Genomic DNA, 15,621 nt, shown 5'->3' with positions numbered 1-15,621 from the left:
GGTAATTGAATAATAATCACACTATACATAAAATATGTATATACAAAAATTAGTGGGCATGGGGAGAGTCTTTTTAGAGTATAAATAATATGCGCTCGTGCGGATGAGAATACTGACAAAATCGGTACCCGGCCCAACCCTACGGCCCACGCGCGACGAAACATGTTTCCAGTTTTTCATAAAACCCCCTGCTTATTTTATTTCTCTTGTTATCTAACCTATTATTATTGTTATTATTAATTTGCTCTCCTCCCTATAGTTTTTTTTCCAAAATTTTCCGACCCTATTGTCATTTACATTGGACATCACACAAGCTAAAATAATTTGAATAACATAAGCTATTTCCTTTATATCTAAATATCTCATTCGAATTGGATTTAACAAACACTTATTCAACTTGTTCTATTTAGTTGAATCAAATGTGTATTATAAAGAGATATTTAGGTGGCTTCTCTTAGTTTATTAATGCACCTTGAATAAAGACTAACTAACAGAGCTATATATATGCGCTAAGGTAAGAAATTGGATTGAATGCTAAGGTGGCAAAAAGTTAAGCGGCAACTACATAAATAAATACAAAACGCCGGGCCACAAAACTATTAAACAAGAGGAAAACTAGGACCAGAAAACAATATTTGTTGAATGCTTTATGATATTAATAAGGGCTGCTAGTGCTTCGTGCCGTGTAGGGTTAGAAAATTGCATAAATGCGTAGAAACATACGAGAACTAAGGAAAAAGGTAGGCCTTTATCGTAATTATCGTCAAACTTATCATATTTTATGTTCTTTGTATTAGGTTAGGGGGGTTACTACTATTTATATATGGGAACGAGAGACCTATATATATATAGCTATACCACCGATACGTGCCGGGTAATTCATCTAACCCCAAAAAAGTGAAGATAAAGGCAGATAATTATTTATTAGGAACGTTATTGAATCGAATCCAAGTGTTTCAAAAAGTCCAATTTGAGATTTATCCCCAACGGGCAAAAGAGAAAAATAATAGCTGTTGTACAACATTTACAGATTAGTAAGTGTTCGTAATTGTAGGTAATAAATCCTAAATAATATCTCACATTTTTGGTCAGTGGAATGGTAAATTGATTTGGGACAACTCATTATTAGTACTCAGTAAAATATGTACAATAAGAATCTAAGATAACTTTTTTTTTGTAAATCAACCCAAATAATATACATTCATTAGTGAGTTAAACATATACTGTATATTTTAGGTTAAGCTAATAGAAGAATTGATAATTAGAAAGAGATTATAAAGAGGAAATTAATCTTTAGTGTCATGATTATGTTTTCTCTTCTTTTATGTAGGATAATATATCTTCATTTTATCTACTTTTCTTTTTTCTTGCCTTTTTTTTTGTTTTCTTCTTTGCCATTTTTTTCTTATTATTATATTTTAAATTTTGTTCTCTGTTGCTTTTGCAAATTACCCCACAAAGGGAAAACTAAAAGAAATAATTAGCTTTACAATTAGACCTTTGATATTTCTTTGTAAACAGAGCTATAAACTCCTCAATTACGCAAAAGATAAAAAAGAAGAAAGATTCTTCTTTTTCTTTTTTTTTTTCCGGGAAAAATCACATTTTTTTTTCCTTATCATAAATCTTTTTTCTGAGTGATGTTGTTCATGCTAAAAAAAAGTTTCTTCTCTATGTTGTAATGCTCACGAGAGTTCTCTCTTTGCTACGAAATCTTAAACCATCTGGTTTTGGAAAGATACTAAAAAAAAAAAAAAAAAATCTAACAAATGAATCCGACCATCTCTGCAACATCGTACTTGAGCAGAAACCGTATCTATAAAACGACCTCTGTTGTCTTCTTCATCAGCGAAACTCTGTCTCCTTCAGTCACCGTCAACCTTAGTTTCTACTCTTCTTCTTGAACAAGGTTCCGTATTCAGAATCGACTTTTTCATTAATAAAGATTGCTTTTTTTTTTTTTTTGTTGCTATTCTGAGAAAGCTTACTCTGTTTTATTTTTTCTTCAGAGCACAGTGGAGAAGATTAAACTTTTTTTTTTTGGGTTCATTCATGTCCGTAAAAGAAGATCCTTACTCCTTTGAGATATCCAATTCAAACTCCTTGGAGTCTCATCCTCCATAAGGAATTTAATCGAACACTTTGGTGTGCCAAATGAAGCAAAAATGGCTGCTTGTGTTGATCCTCTGTTTCTTTACAACTTCTCTTGTGATGGGCTTTCATGGAAAACACCTAATCAACTCCGACTTGGACGAAACTGCTCTTTTAATGGCGTTCAAGCAATTCTCTGTAAAATCTGATCCCAGTAACGTTCTCGGTAACTGGAAATACGAGTCCGGTCGTGGTTCATGTTCTTGGCGAGGCGTTTCTTGCTCTGACGACGGTCGTATCGTTGGATTAGATCTCCGAAACGGTGGGCTCACCGGAACCCTGAACCTAGTTAACCTCACAGCGTTGCCTAATCTACAGAATCTTTACCTGCAAGGAAACTATTTCTCCTCGTCCTCTGTAGGAGACTCGTCTGGTTCCGATTGTTATCTTCAAGCTCTGGATTTGTCTTCGAACTCGATCTCAGACTATTCGACGGTGGGTTACGTTTTCTCGAGATGTTCGAATCTGGTTTCAGTGAATTTCTCAAACAACAAGCTCGCCGGAAAATTAGGGTTTGCTCCGTCGTCGTCTTTAAAGAGCTTGACGACTGTTGATCTCTCTTACAATATCTTATCGGAAAAGATCCCGGAGAGTTTTATCTCTGATTTTCCGGCGTCGTTGAAGTATCTCGATCTCACTCACAACAACTTATCCGGCGATTTCTCCGATTTAAGTTTCGGGATCTGTGGGAATCTCACCTTCTTGAGTCTATCACAGAACAATATCTCCGGCGATAAGTTCCCGATTACTCTACCGAACTGCGAATACCTCGAGACGTTGAACATATCTCGGAACAATCTCGCCGGAAAAATCCCCGGCGGAGAATACTGGGGAGGTTTTCAGAACCTGAAACAGCTCTCTCTAGCTCACAACCGTTTCTCCGGCGAAATCCCACCGGAGCTTTCTCTACTCTGCAAAACACTAGAGGTTCTTGATCTCTCCGGAAACGCTCTCTCCGGCGAGCTTCCTCCACAGTTCGCCGCCTGCGTCTCGTTACAGAACCTTAACCTCGGAAACAACTACCTCTCCGGCGATTTCTTAAGCACCGTCGTGAGTAAAATCACCGGAATCACTTACCTATACGTTGCTTACAACAACATCTCAGGCTCTGTTCCGTTATCACTCACCAACTGTTCGAATCTTCGTGTTCTTGATTTAAGCTCAAATGGTTTCACCGGAGATGTACCGTCTGGTTTCTGCTCTCTGCAAAGCTCGCCGGTTCTTGAAAAGATTCTCATAGCCAACAATTACCTCTCGGGAACAGTTCCTATGGAGCTTGGTAGATGCAAGAGCTTGAAGACGATTGATCTCAGCTTCAACGAGCTTACTGGTCCGATCCCGAAAGAGATATGGATGTTGCCGAATCTGTCGGATTTGGTTATGTGGGCGAACAATCTCACTGGAAGTATCCCTGAAGGTGTTTGTGTTAAAGGTGGAAACTTGGAAACTCTCATCCTCAACAACAATCTCTTAACCGGCTCTATCCCTGAGTCGATTTCGAGATGCACCAACATGATCTGGATCTCTCTTTCAAGCAACCGTCTCACCGGGACAATCCCTAGCGGAATCGGTAATCTTTCCAAGTTAGCAATCTTGCAGCTTGGGAACAATTCTTTGTCCGGGAACGTTCCACGCCAGCTAGGGAACTGCAAGAGCTTGATTTGGCTTGATCTGAACAGCAACAGTCTAACTGGGGACCTCCCGGGTGAGTTGGCTAGCCAGGCCGGGTTAGTGATGCCAGGGAGTGTTTCAGGTAAACAGTTTGCGTTTGTGAGGAACGAAGGCGGAACAGACTGCAGAGGTGCAGGGGGATTAGTAGAGTTTGAAGGCATTCGTGCGGAGCGATTAGAGCGGTTTCCAATGGTTCATTCGTGTCCTGCGACAAGAATATACTCAGGCATGACAATGTACACGTTCTCAGCTAACGGAAGCATGATCTACTTTGACATCTCATACAATGGGGTTTCAGGTTTTATACCTCCTGGTTATGGTAACATGGGCTATCTCCAGGTCTTGAATCTGGGACATAACCGGATAACCGGAACCATCCCAGATAGTCTTGGAGGATTGAAAGCGATTGGTGTTCTTGATCTATCTCACAACGATCTTCAAGGCTACTTACCTGGATCGCTGGGATCGCTTTCTTTCCTCAGTGATCTTGATGTCTCTAACAACAACCTCACCGGTCCAATCCCATTTGGAGGTCAGCTTACAACATTCCCTGTCTCAAGATACGCAAACAACTCTGGCCTCTGTGGCGTTCCTTTGCGTCCGTGCGGTTCAGCTCCTCGGCGGCCCATTACCTCCCGTGTCCATGCCAAGAAGCAAACTGTTGCAACCGCTGTGATTGCTGGAATCGCGTTTTCTTTCATGTGCCTTGTGATGCTAATCATGGCGCTTTACAAGGTGAGGAAAGTTCAGAAGAAGGAACAGAAGAGGGACAAATACATTGAGAGCCTTCCAACTTCCGGAAGTTGCAGCTGGAAGCTCTCTAGTGTTCCTGAACCGCTTAGCATTAACGTTGCTACGTTCGAAAAGCCTCTGAGAAAGCTCACTTTCGCGCATCTTCTTGAAGCTACAAACGGGTTTAGCGCAGAGACTATGATCGGATCTGGTGGGTTTGGAGAAGTCTACAAAGCACAACTCAGAGACGGATCTGTTGTAGCAATCAAGAAGTTGATTTGGGTCACGGGACAAGGCGATAGAGAGTTCATGGCTGAGATGGAAACAATCGGAAAAATCAAACACAGAAACCTTGTTCCGCTTTTGGGATATTGCAAGGTTGGTGAAGAGAGGCTTCTTGTCTACGAATACATGAAGTGGGGAAGCTTAGAAACCGTTCTTCACGAGAAATCATCCAAGAAAGGTGGAATATTTCTTAATTGGGCCGCAAGGAAGAAGATAGCAATTGGAGCTGCAAGAGGGCTAGCGTTTCTGCACCACAGCTGCATTCCTCACATAATCCACAGAGACATGAAATCGAGCAATGTTCTTCTAGATGAAGATTTCGAAGCACGTGTCTCGGACTTCGGGATGGCGAGGCTGGTCAGCGCTCTAGACACGCATCTGAGCGTGAGCACGCTCGCGGGTACACCAGGATACGTTCCACCGGAATATTACCAGAGTTTCCGGTGTACAGCCAAAGGGGATGTTTACAGCTACGGAGTGATACTTCTTGAGCTTCTATCCGGTAAGAAACCCATTGATCCAGGGGAGTTTGGGGAAGATAATAACCTAGTCGGGTGGGCAAAACAGCTCTATAGAGAGAAAAGAGGAACTGAGATTCTTGATCCGGTGCTTGTGACCGAGAAATCAGGCGATGTTGAGCTGTTTAATTACTTGAAGATCGCGTCTCAATGCTTGGATGATCGACCGTTTAAGCGGCCGACAATGATTCAAGTGATGGCAATGTTCAAAGAGCTTAAGGCTGACACAGAAGAAGACGAAAGTCTCGATGAGTTTTCGCTTAAGGAGACTCCGTTGGTGGACGAGTCCCGAGATAAGGAGCCTTAGAGAGGACTGAGATTGCTTTGTCACTTGTTCCAAATTTTGGTGTCCAGTGTATATAACCGACGAAGCCTGAGAAAGACGGTATGATTGGGAAGATGAGGTACACATTGAAGAGTTATTGTCCGCAGCTGTTACTGTTAAGCTCTTCTGATTTGGCTGGGAGGGTTTTGCCTTTGGTTAACTTGCTTGTCAAACACGATAATAGAAGTTCCCTCACCTTTGTAAACCTTTGTACGTTTCCCAGTTAAGAAATTATTTGATCATGACGTTTACTTTCAGAACTATATTTTGTTAGAGTTAGCTCATTTAAAAGAATTTCCTTCATATCTTATTTCGTTTACCGTATCGTCCAAGCTGCTAGTACATTGATTTGAACATAATATCATATCACGCTTATCAAACATGTAGATTTCATAGTGTGTCTCTGTGTAACTGTATATAAAGTCTTTGATTCCCAATTCACGTTCTGAGTTAGCCGGCTTAAGTAAGAACTACACAACTAACCAGCATCTGTTTCAGGAAGGATCACAACTAACGGGCTATCATGGGCCGAGATTATAATGCCGTTATTGAGAGGCTGAGGGAGCCTCATACTTAGGGTCCAGCTCACCCAAGTATAAGATTCTGTCATATGCACTATGCAGATACAGTTGTAGGAAAAGGAAACACTGCCATTGACTACTAATGATCGTAGCATATATGAAACCTTGCACTTCTATACAAGATTAGCTTTAGCTTCTCTTCTCTAGCCGAACCAATTAACTAGAAGATCGATCAACGGCTCCAAAGCATATTTTTTCATGGGGAATAAAATCATATTAAGTTGATTTAAAACATTATCAAAAGGGAGATACAAGAAATAGAGGTATCAAACCTAAGACCTTAAGATTAGCATAGAACAACTTCTACGAATTATATAAAACCCAAAAAAAAAAGAGGAAAAAACTTCTATCAATTAACCTAGAAACATAGTATTTGCTTTAGCTATTCATCAAATTTATAATAGCCAAAAGAAATTGATTTATAATATAAATTGGTCCTAAAGAAAAAGAATCTATTCCTAAATCCTTCTTCTTATTTAGTTACTAGTTGTGGGTAATTTTTTTAATAGACCAACGGTGGATGGGCAATGCATAGGATAGGTCATGCTGACATGCATGCACTTGCTTATGGCTATTTAAAGAAATCAATCTTTCTTATAAATTTATTCATTTCCCATTTTCCTTGGTCAACATTTGGATTATATTTATGTAATTTCCATATTTGTAGTACCGACTTAATAGAAACTGAACCAAAAATAACCAAAATGTTTTTGTTGACAATATGATCAAATCGGTCGAATCCCTAATACTTATTCATATGAAGTAGATCTTAATAGTTTTAATCCAACTAGGGTTTAGTACTAAGCATCACTTTGAAAAATGAGTAATACTCTAGATCTTTTTGCTCACCCTCTTTTGTTTTAAGTTTTAAGCAATAAAAATGCACCATGCCATACTATATATAAATCAAAATTTAAATTTAAATAAATAAAACATATTAAAACAAAAATTATTAACAAAAATATTAATTTTGTTGAACCCAAATTAACATATAATCTCGTTCAATTATAAAATATAAACCCTAATTCTCTTTTTTATAAACTCAAACCGACATATAAACTGGTTTAATATTATAAAATCTAAACGTTAATTCTTCTCAATAAACTCAAACTGACATATAATCTCGTTTAATTGTAAAATATAAATTATAATATTTTTTATAAAGTCAAACCGATACATAATCTCGTTTGATTGTAAACCATAATCGTCATTTATCAACTTAAACCGACATAAAATTTCGTTTAATTGTAAAACCTAAAACTTAAATCTTTATTTGTAAGTTAAAACCAACATATAATTTTGTTTAATTGAAAACTGAAATCATAATCACCTTATATAAATTCAAACTGATATTTAAACTCATTTAATGAAAAGTCTACAGATTTTGTTTTTTTTCATTTGTTTTATTTTTATGATTTTAATTTTGATTTAAAATATATATATAGTTTTACATGGCATGTTATTGTATTTTGATTGGCTAATTAAGAGGGGGTGAATCCAAATATATTTTAAAAAAATTTAGTAGTATCTTTTATATTTATATAAAAATTGACTGGACTATTCAATGAGGTTTAAACTTTAAACACTATTTTATAATATAAATAAATAATTATATCAAAAAAGACAATCGTTCTAAAGCAAAATGTATAGTTTAACTGATTTATATTTAAGTATAAATTATTTTTTGTTATTTTTTAGAAAAAATAATTTACTAGATATAAGACTGTGATAATATTGGGAAGTGTCTTTAGTCAAGTGATTACATATACCACCTCTGCGACCGATTTCATTTGAGTTCGACTCCACTAAGTCGTGTTACTCCGCGTAGTTGGGATTGGCTATGAATCAGATATTGTCGATTCAATGATAACAAAAAAAACCATGGTAATATTTATACTTATTATATTAATAACATTACTTGAATGCATCAATATTAATATAAAACCAAAACTAATAAGAACTGATTGATAGATGAATACTTTTTTTAATATGGTCTAAAAGAATTAAAATATACATGTGTTTATGTTAATTTCTGAACTATTAGATTTAATAAATATAAGATCACGGTGATACTCAATTTAGTTTAGCTCCGCTATATTAAATAACATTGGTTGGATTTGATGTTTCAGATACATATAGATAATTCTATTTAAAACGGTTATTGTTAATAGGATTTAGATTGATTGGACATGCTCAAATAGAAACTTTCATTTCGGTAATGCGGTGCATGATCGGACATAACCTCAGAGATGTGGCATTCTATATAAACTGTTTAGACTTGGTAAAGATAATGTATTTTCCTTCGCACTGGCCAGCTTTCTCGGCGTACTTAGATGACATCAAGGTAGATAGGGTAGAATTTTTGACTTTCTCATTATCTCTTATCTCTAGAAACACAAATGTATAGTGTGGATTCTCTGGCACGCCAAGCTCGTACCTCTCTGCATCATGTTTTGTATATAAACAATTTCCCACTAAATTGGCTCGTTTGAGCTAATCTTTTGTCGAAAACAAAAAAGATTTAGATTGACATGGACATTAGAATTCAGTGTTTTATTATAAAATTTAGTTTAGTCTACTATTTAGCAGATGATGATAAACCCATTACCTCTCCAAAAAAAGAAAAAAAATAAAAAAGAGGTAGAAAATAGAAATAAGAAAAAACACATTAGGGATTATTATACTTGGATGACGAAAGTTTGACCAGTTAAAAGTGTTACCAAAATAATTTGGCTACGAAGTTTTATTATATAAGACCACTAACTTCCTCCTATGTGTAACGCATCCCCTTGTGTATTCTTCTTCTTAGTTTTCTGCTTCCTCTCAAGAAAAGGTTTCTCCTTTTTACATCCAAAAACCTTTTCATTAATTTACAAATCCTTTTTTTTTTATTATTCTAAATTTCATAAAAATTTCAGTTTTACATTAACACTGTATTTCTTGAAATCTTATAGATTTTTCCAAAAATGAGTGATTGTGATGGCAACTTCGTGGAAATGACGTCGTGTTGGGCTCCACTGTCCACTCCTAGCCCAAGAACGATACTGGCGATGATGGGTCAAACCAACGATGGTCTGAATCCAATCTCTGAGATCTTCCCTCAAACCAACTTACCAAGAGACCATGCTGATCAGTCCGGACAAAGACCTGGTCTCGGCGAGAGATTAGCTGCAAAAGTAGGACTTAATCTTCCCAGACTCGACATAGAAAACAGAAGTCCTTTGGATGCATTTTTCAGGAGCGCGGCTGCTCCTTCTCCTATCGGTGCAATCCCCCCAGGATTTAGCCCATCAACACTGTTGCAATCTCCCAAAATGGTCACTGATTCATCACAGGTACGTAGGAATATGTCTTTTGCGTTTATGATAATCAATTAAATGAATATAATTATATCATAAAAATAGTTAAAATGAATCCGTGATTGAATCATTATTTGGGAATATTTTTATATATGTTATTTCAATTTTATTTATATATATATATATATATATTACTATCTATATATTGGTAAACAAAGAATCTTTTATTTCCTTTTGTTTACGTTTTAAAAATATTTCATACCCATTTGCGTTTACAACTAAGAAATGTTTGGTTCATGAATCTTGTTGTCCCAGACTGGTTTATTTGACTGAATGTATATCATTCGGATAGATTTTGAAATGTACCATCTAAACTTTTATTGCATTTCATATATAAGAAGGTTTCAAATGTTTTTATTTTTTAAACTTTGTTACATATTTACATATATATAATTAATAAGGTTGAAATCATCGGAAACTTAGACTCAAAAGTCAAATCACAAACCCTAACTGTAATTGTCTTTTGTGCCTTCTTATACCAGATAATTCCTCAGTCTTTAGCCACAAATTACAGACCTGAAGAGATGGTAAAACCTTCCGGTGAAGACAATGCAACGGCGATGATATTCAACAACGATCTTCCTTATCAATCTATAAATGTTGATCAGCCTCCTCTAGACGGTAATAGATTTTCTTTTGTCTCAACTGTGCTTCCATTTTCTATTTTATGAATCTTTAATTTATTTGTTTGTATTTTTTACACGTGAGACAGTTTTTGATGACATTCTAACGGAAGAGTCAATTTATATGCCACCTTATGAATCTCATGTTGAGCGCCCAATTGGTGCTCCGGTTGTCCCTTCCTCTGAACCTGAGTTCGTTGGCGATACCAATGTCAACTTCAACTCCATTTTGGAGAGTCAGAGCGAGGATGAAAACGAAGATGAAACAGACTTCGAAGATGAAGATGAAGATGAAGATGAAGATGAAGATGAAGATGAAGAGGAACAGGAAGAGGAAGAGGAACATGAAGATGAAGAGGAACAGGAAGAGGACGAGGAACAGGAAGAGGACGAGGAACAGGAAGAGGTTGATCATGTTGACGACTTTGCTGACTTTGATGATGCAGCACCTCCATCTCCGAAGAGAAGGTTCCAACAAAAGTGATTAATTAACATCGTAATTTATAATAACTAAACATCTATATAAGCTAAACCATTGCATAAACTCTTGCAGGCGATTTGAGGTATCCTCAAACATGATTGGAGCTACAAGAACAAGCAAGGCACAAAGGATCATACTTCAGATGGAAAGCGATGAAGATAATCCAGAAGATGGCTTTCGCTGGAGAAAATACGGACAGAAGGTTGTCAAAGGAAATCCTAATCCTAGGTTGTTCTTTCCCCCACCATCTTCTTTGTCTCTTGTCAATAGTGATCACTTGGACTTTTTTTATTTTATTCGTAACGACTTAATTTGTTTGATATATATATATATATATATATATACGTTTTAGTTAAACCAAATTAATATGTTTATTTTTTTTTTGTATGTTGTATATATATGTTAATCGCAGGAGTTACTTCAAATGCACAGTCAATGGATGCAACGTGAAGAAACATGTGGAGAGAGGAGCAGACGATTTTAAGATACTTGTGACTTCGTACGATGGTATTCACAACCATCCTCCCCCACCTACACGTAGTAGACTCACTTCCGGTCCAAGGAATCGGTCTGGTATAACAATGTCTCAAAATCATGGCAATCGAACCAGTCGGGCTCCTGTTCCGTCTTCTTCAGTCATCACATCTATGGAGATGATGCCTATCACTTCGTTTACTCCACAAGTTGATCTGACTCGGGTTTATAAGACCGGACTCTCTAAACTGCCGAACATACCAGCTTATCAGAATCCCGATTATAAGTACCAAAATGCAGATGAACAGATAATAAATGTGGCACATGATGATGGTTCAGGGATATACGGTGGGATCATGCATCGTCTATTTACTGGTTTTGGTATGAACTTTGACTTGTAAACCGGTTTTTTTTTTTTTTTTTAATTTTGATCTGCAGTGAAAAACTATTAAAAAAAAAAAAACTATGTACTCATCATCAGCTTAATTTTAATTTATCCATCAATAAATACTTTTATATTTTTGACTGAATTAGTTTCTAACAGTTAGAGATGGTTATTATTTGGAAAATGAGTGGTCATGTAATAGTTTCCACAAGAAAAAGAAAAAAAACTAACCATGATTAATCCGAACCGAAGTTCAAACTGAACCGGATTACTGTATCTAAACCGATCGTAACTGACCCGGACAAGTCGGGTAAGGATATGAATAATCCTGCGTCCAAACAACACCTTTCGTCTTTTGATTCGTGTCAACGGCTCAAAAGGGGAAGAAAGATTGAAAAGAACGTATAGCAACTGGAGAGATTCTGGAAATTGAATTGAAGAGGAAGAAGAGAATTCACCATTCACCCATGGAGGAAGTGACTAGATCCGTGTTAGCGGAGGAGATTCTGAAGCGTTTAGATCTGGAGAATCTCTGTTCCGTCGCCTGCGTTTCCACCACCCTCCGCTCCGCCGTTGTCTCCGGCGTCCTCCCTTCTCTTACCTCTCTCGATCTCTCTGTGAGTTTCCGTCCGATTCACTGAAATTTTGTTGGAGATCGTCTTTCTTCGGAAAAGAGAGATTTGAATTTTATCGAATTCTGTTTCTAGGTTTTGTCTCCGGACGAAGAGACTCTGAATCACGTGATGCGTGGTTGTATCGGGCTTAGTAGCTTAACTCTGAACTGTCTCCGCCTTAACGCTGCTTCTGTGCGTGGGGTTCTTGGCCCACATCTCCGGGAACTTCACTTGCTCAGGTGTTCACTTCTATCCTCCACCGTCCTCACTTCCATTGGCAGCCTCTGCCCAAATCTCCGGTATTGATTCCTTCTTCCCCCCCCCCCCCCCCCCATGAACTTTTCAATAAGGTGCCTCAATGAGAATTCTCTCGTGCTTTTGCTCCATGTTTGTTTCTGAAAAAGGGAGACAATTTGACGAAAAGTCTGGTTATTTATCACTTCATTAACAGGATTGAATCCTCTGTGTTTCCATATTTGGGGTTAGCTATGGCTTTTGTTTATCACTCTTTCTCGATGATCAGAAGCATTGAGTTTAGAGCTATATAGTTGAAGTTGTGATAGTGAGTAATTAACAGTTTTTTGTTTATGACAGGGTTCTTACCCTGGAAATGGCAGACTTGGATTCTCCCGCTGTGTTTCAGTCTAACTTGACGCAGATGCTGAACGGGTGTCCTTATCTGGAGGTAATTTGTTAAAAGCTTGCTGAGGCCATTGGTCAGAAGAAGCGAGAAAGTGTGAAAATTGAATTTGGGTTTTATATTCTTGTGATGCTTGCAGTCTCTGCAACTCAATATCCGAGGTATCCTAGTAGATGCCACAGCTTTCCACTCTGTTAGATTCTCCCTGCCAGAAACTCTCAAAGTTCTAAGGTTACAACCACTGCTTGAGTCTGAGGCAATTCTTCTCATGAACAGATTCAAAGTCACTGGAACTTGTTTATCTCAGGCTAACTATAGTGCCTTGCTTTCTCCTTCGCCTTCTTTTACTTTACAAAGCCTGTCTCTTGTGCTGGACTCGATTTCTGACAAGCTAATTATAGCTATCACAGGATCTCTCCCTCAACTTGTCAACCTGGACCTTGAAGACCGTCCTGAAAAAGAGCCATTTCCTGACAGTGACTTGACTTATACTGGGCTTCAGGCTCTGGGTTATTGTCAACAACTCACCAGCCTCTCTCTGGTTCGAACTTGTTACAACCGCAAGATATCATTCAAGAGGATAAACGATATGGGTATATTTCTTCTTTCCGAGGCTTGCAGGGGTTTAGAGTCAGTGAGACTTGGTGGGTTCCCAAAAGTCAGCGACGCTGGTTTTGCATCGCTCCTTCACTCATGTCGGAACTTGAAAAAGTTTGAAGTACGAGGTGCCTTCCTGTTGTCTGACTTGGCATTCCATGATGTCACAGGGTCTTCCTGTTCTCTTCAAGAGGTCAGACTCTCGACCTGCCCTCTCATAACCAGCGAAGCCGTGAAGAAACTGGGTTTGTGTGGCAATCTTGAGGTGCTCGACTTGGGAAGCTGCAAAAGTATATCAGATTCTTGCCTCAACTCTGTTTCCGCCCTCAGAAAGTTAACTTCTCTGAATCTCGCAGGAGCTGATGTAACCGACAGTGGCATGCTTGCACTTGGTAAGTCAGATGTTCCCATCACGCAACTGTCTCTCCGCGGCTGTAAGAGAGTCAGTGACAGGGGAATATCCCATCTGTTGAACAGTGAAGGATCAATCAGCAAAACATTATCAACACTTGATGTTGGTCACATGCCAGGAATCTCAGACAGAGCCATCTATACAATCACGCGTTATTGCAAGGCTTTAACAGAGCTAAGTATCAGAAGTTGCTTTCACGTAACAGATTCTTCGGTAGAGTCGCTGGCTACAAGGGAAAGACAAGCAGAGGGAGGAAGCAAACAATTGAGGAAGCTCAATGTCCATAACTGTGTGAGCTTGACGACTGGAGCATTGAGATGGCTCAGCAAGCCATCTTTCGCGGGTCTGCATTGGCTCGGATTGGGACAAACACGAATGGCTGGTCGAAAAGAGGCGGTCACAGCTACAATTTGTGGACAGAGGCCGTGGCTCACATTGTGCTTCGACGGGTGTGAGCTTGGATGCTATGATGGTTGGGAATTCCACACGCCACAACGCCACTGAAGTATTCATTGTCTCACTAGTTCATGTATTGTATAAAGTGGTTAAGAAACATGATTCAGTAGGATGTGTAATTTATTTGAACTTTTTCAAAATTTGATTGTAATTTGTAAACTAGTTTAAGTAATTTATCCCAGCTCTACTCATAGTGACGAAGATAGACTTTTCACTTATATATATTTTTATATTTTGCAACTTAATTATGATTACCTTCTTTTTTGGGGGCAAACTAGTTTGCAACTAATGATTACTTATGATAATTGGCACAAAGTAACAAAACCATGTGATTAATTAATTCATAAATAGTTTTAACCAAAACAATTACTAGTAGAAAGAAAGAATATGATTATTAGCCTGAGCAGATGGCATCAGCATGCACTTAAACTCTGAAGCCAAAGCCAAGCCAACTGCTGAAGATTTGACATGTGATTGGTTAGTAGTCAAATTGATTAGTAAGATCACTATGAAAAACAAAGGATACCCATTTTTTTTCTTATTTAATTAATTAAGAATGGGCGTTCACATATTTACACATTAACGACAAAGGTTACCTGAATTAACATCACGTGTCGGTTTCATGAACCGAACACCCGAAAACCAGAGTTTTGTCTTCTCTCCTTTACGATTCTTGTGGAGTTCCTTTTAAAACATTAAATTTTCTGTTAGTTCGTTACAATATTTATAGTCATCTGTATATATTTTGATGATCCTAATTCCTAAGCGGTTGCTTTGCCCGCTTACTCTCCGGAACATGCATGATGCCAATTCATAGTGTCTTTCTTATATAAACTTAGTCCAGTCATCTCTCTTAAATATTCATCAAAAGTTTAGAAAGTTTCCATATTCGACTTCTTTGTACATTATCAAGTAATCAGAAGGTTGTAGCAGATATTCAATGTAATTAATATGAAGAACTAACCAGATTGATGGATGGAAGTAAATAGAGAGAGTGGGTGTGTCGAAGAGCATGAGGGCTTGCTTCTGTCAGTAAGCATATGAAATATTTATATTTCACCTAAAACCCTAAATTCATTTTTCTCTTCTTTTTATCTTTTTCACGAGGTATATTTTTCCACAAGGGCATGGATGCTTTTTTTTAATAATTATATTCTTTCTTTTTTATTTTCAGTTTAGATGCCAACTTAATTTGTGGGTGAAGTTTAGGTTTCCACCTACACGCAAAATTGTCTTTCAGCTCATGACAACGTACGTCATCTTCTTCCCATCTTTGTTACATATTTCACCGTCTTGTCAAAAGTAATAATTTGATGT

General features: G+C 37.7%; 4 protein-coding genes across 4 annotated transcripts in view; all 4 read left to right on the top strand.

Moving 5' to 3' along the window:
* Positions 1-15,621, top strand: part of LOC104778406 (protein neprosin) — a 648,080-nt gene that overhangs the window by 462,826 nt on the left and 169,633 nt on the right. The window lies entirely within an intron of this gene.
* LOC104778431 (serine/threonine-protein kinase BRI1-like 1) lies at positions 1,491-5,939 on the top strand. The gene is made up of 2 exons (XM_087508957.1): positions 1,491-1,909; positions 2,010-5,939. The coding sequence occupies exon 2, from the start codon at positions 2,155-2,157 to the stop codon at positions 5,662-5,664; it is 3,510 nt and encodes a 1,169-aa protein (XP_087365083.1). The 5' UTR covers positions 1,491-1,909; positions 2,010-2,154; the 3' UTR covers positions 5,665-5,939.
* On the top strand, positions 9,045-11,720 carry LOC104779377 (putative WRKY transcription factor 10). The gene is made up of 6 exons (XM_087508972.1): positions 9,045-9,096; positions 9,218-9,598; positions 10,105-10,243; positions 10,335-10,713; positions 10,799-10,954; positions 11,139-11,720. Exons 2-6 carry the CDS (start codon positions 9,230-9,232, stop codon positions 11,599-11,601), a joined length of 1,506 nt encoding a protein of 501 aa, XP_087365098.1. The 5' UTR covers positions 9,045-9,096; positions 9,218-9,229; the 3' UTR covers positions 11,602-11,720.
* On the top strand, positions 11,918-14,505 carry LOC104778430 (F-box protein At-B). The gene is made up of 4 exons (XM_010502874.3): positions 11,918-12,202; positions 12,293-12,498; positions 12,794-12,884; positions 12,979-14,505. The coding sequence occupies exons 1-4, from the start codon at positions 12,053-12,055 to the stop codon at positions 14,350-14,352; spliced, it is 1,821 nt and encodes a 606-aa protein (XP_010501176.2). The 5' UTR covers positions 11,918-12,052; the 3' UTR covers positions 14,353-14,505.

Source organism: Camelina sativa, chromosome 3 (assembly GCF_030686135.1).
Source record: "Camelina sativa cultivar CO46 ecotype springtype chromosome 3, ASM3068613v1".
In the NCBI taxonomy this organism is placed as follows: Eukaryota; Viridiplantae; Streptophyta; class Magnoliopsida; order Brassicales; family Brassicaceae; genus Camelina; species Camelina sativa.
The sequence above is the reverse complement of the archived record's forward strand: the minus strand, read 5'-3'. Positions and strand labels throughout refer to the sequence as shown.

Excerpts from the sequence above, each read along its gene's own strand:
- LOC104778431 (XM_087508957.1), top strand. The coding sequence starts at position 2,155 with ATGAAGCAAAAATGGCTGCTTGTGTTGATCCTCTGTTTCTTTACAACT.
- LOC104779377 (XM_087508972.1), top strand. The coding sequence starts at position 9,230 with ATGAGTGATTGTGATGGCAACTTCGTGGAAATGACGTCGTGTTGGGCT. Across the intron at positions 9,599-10,104 it reads TGGTCACTGATTCATCACAG|ATAATTCCTCAGTCTTTAGC; the intron begins GTACGTAGGAAT and ends TTCTTATACCAG. Across the intron at positions 10,714-10,798 it reads CCTCCATCTCCGAAGAGAAG|GCGATTTGAGGTATCCTCAA; the intron begins GTTCCAACAAAA and ends AAACTCTTGCAG.
- LOC104778430 (XM_010502874.3), top strand. The coding sequence starts at position 12,053 with ATGGAGGAAGTGACTAGATCCGTGTTAGCGGAGGAGATTCTGAAGCGT. Across the intron at positions 12,499-12,793 it reads AGCCTCTGCCCAAATCTCCG|GGTTCTTACCCTGGAAATGG; the intron begins GTATTGATTCCT and ends TGTTTATGACAG. Across the intron at positions 12,885-12,978 it reads ACGGGTGTCCTTATCTGGAG|TCTCTGCAACTCAATATCCG; the intron begins GTAATTTGTTAA and ends TGATGCTTGCAG.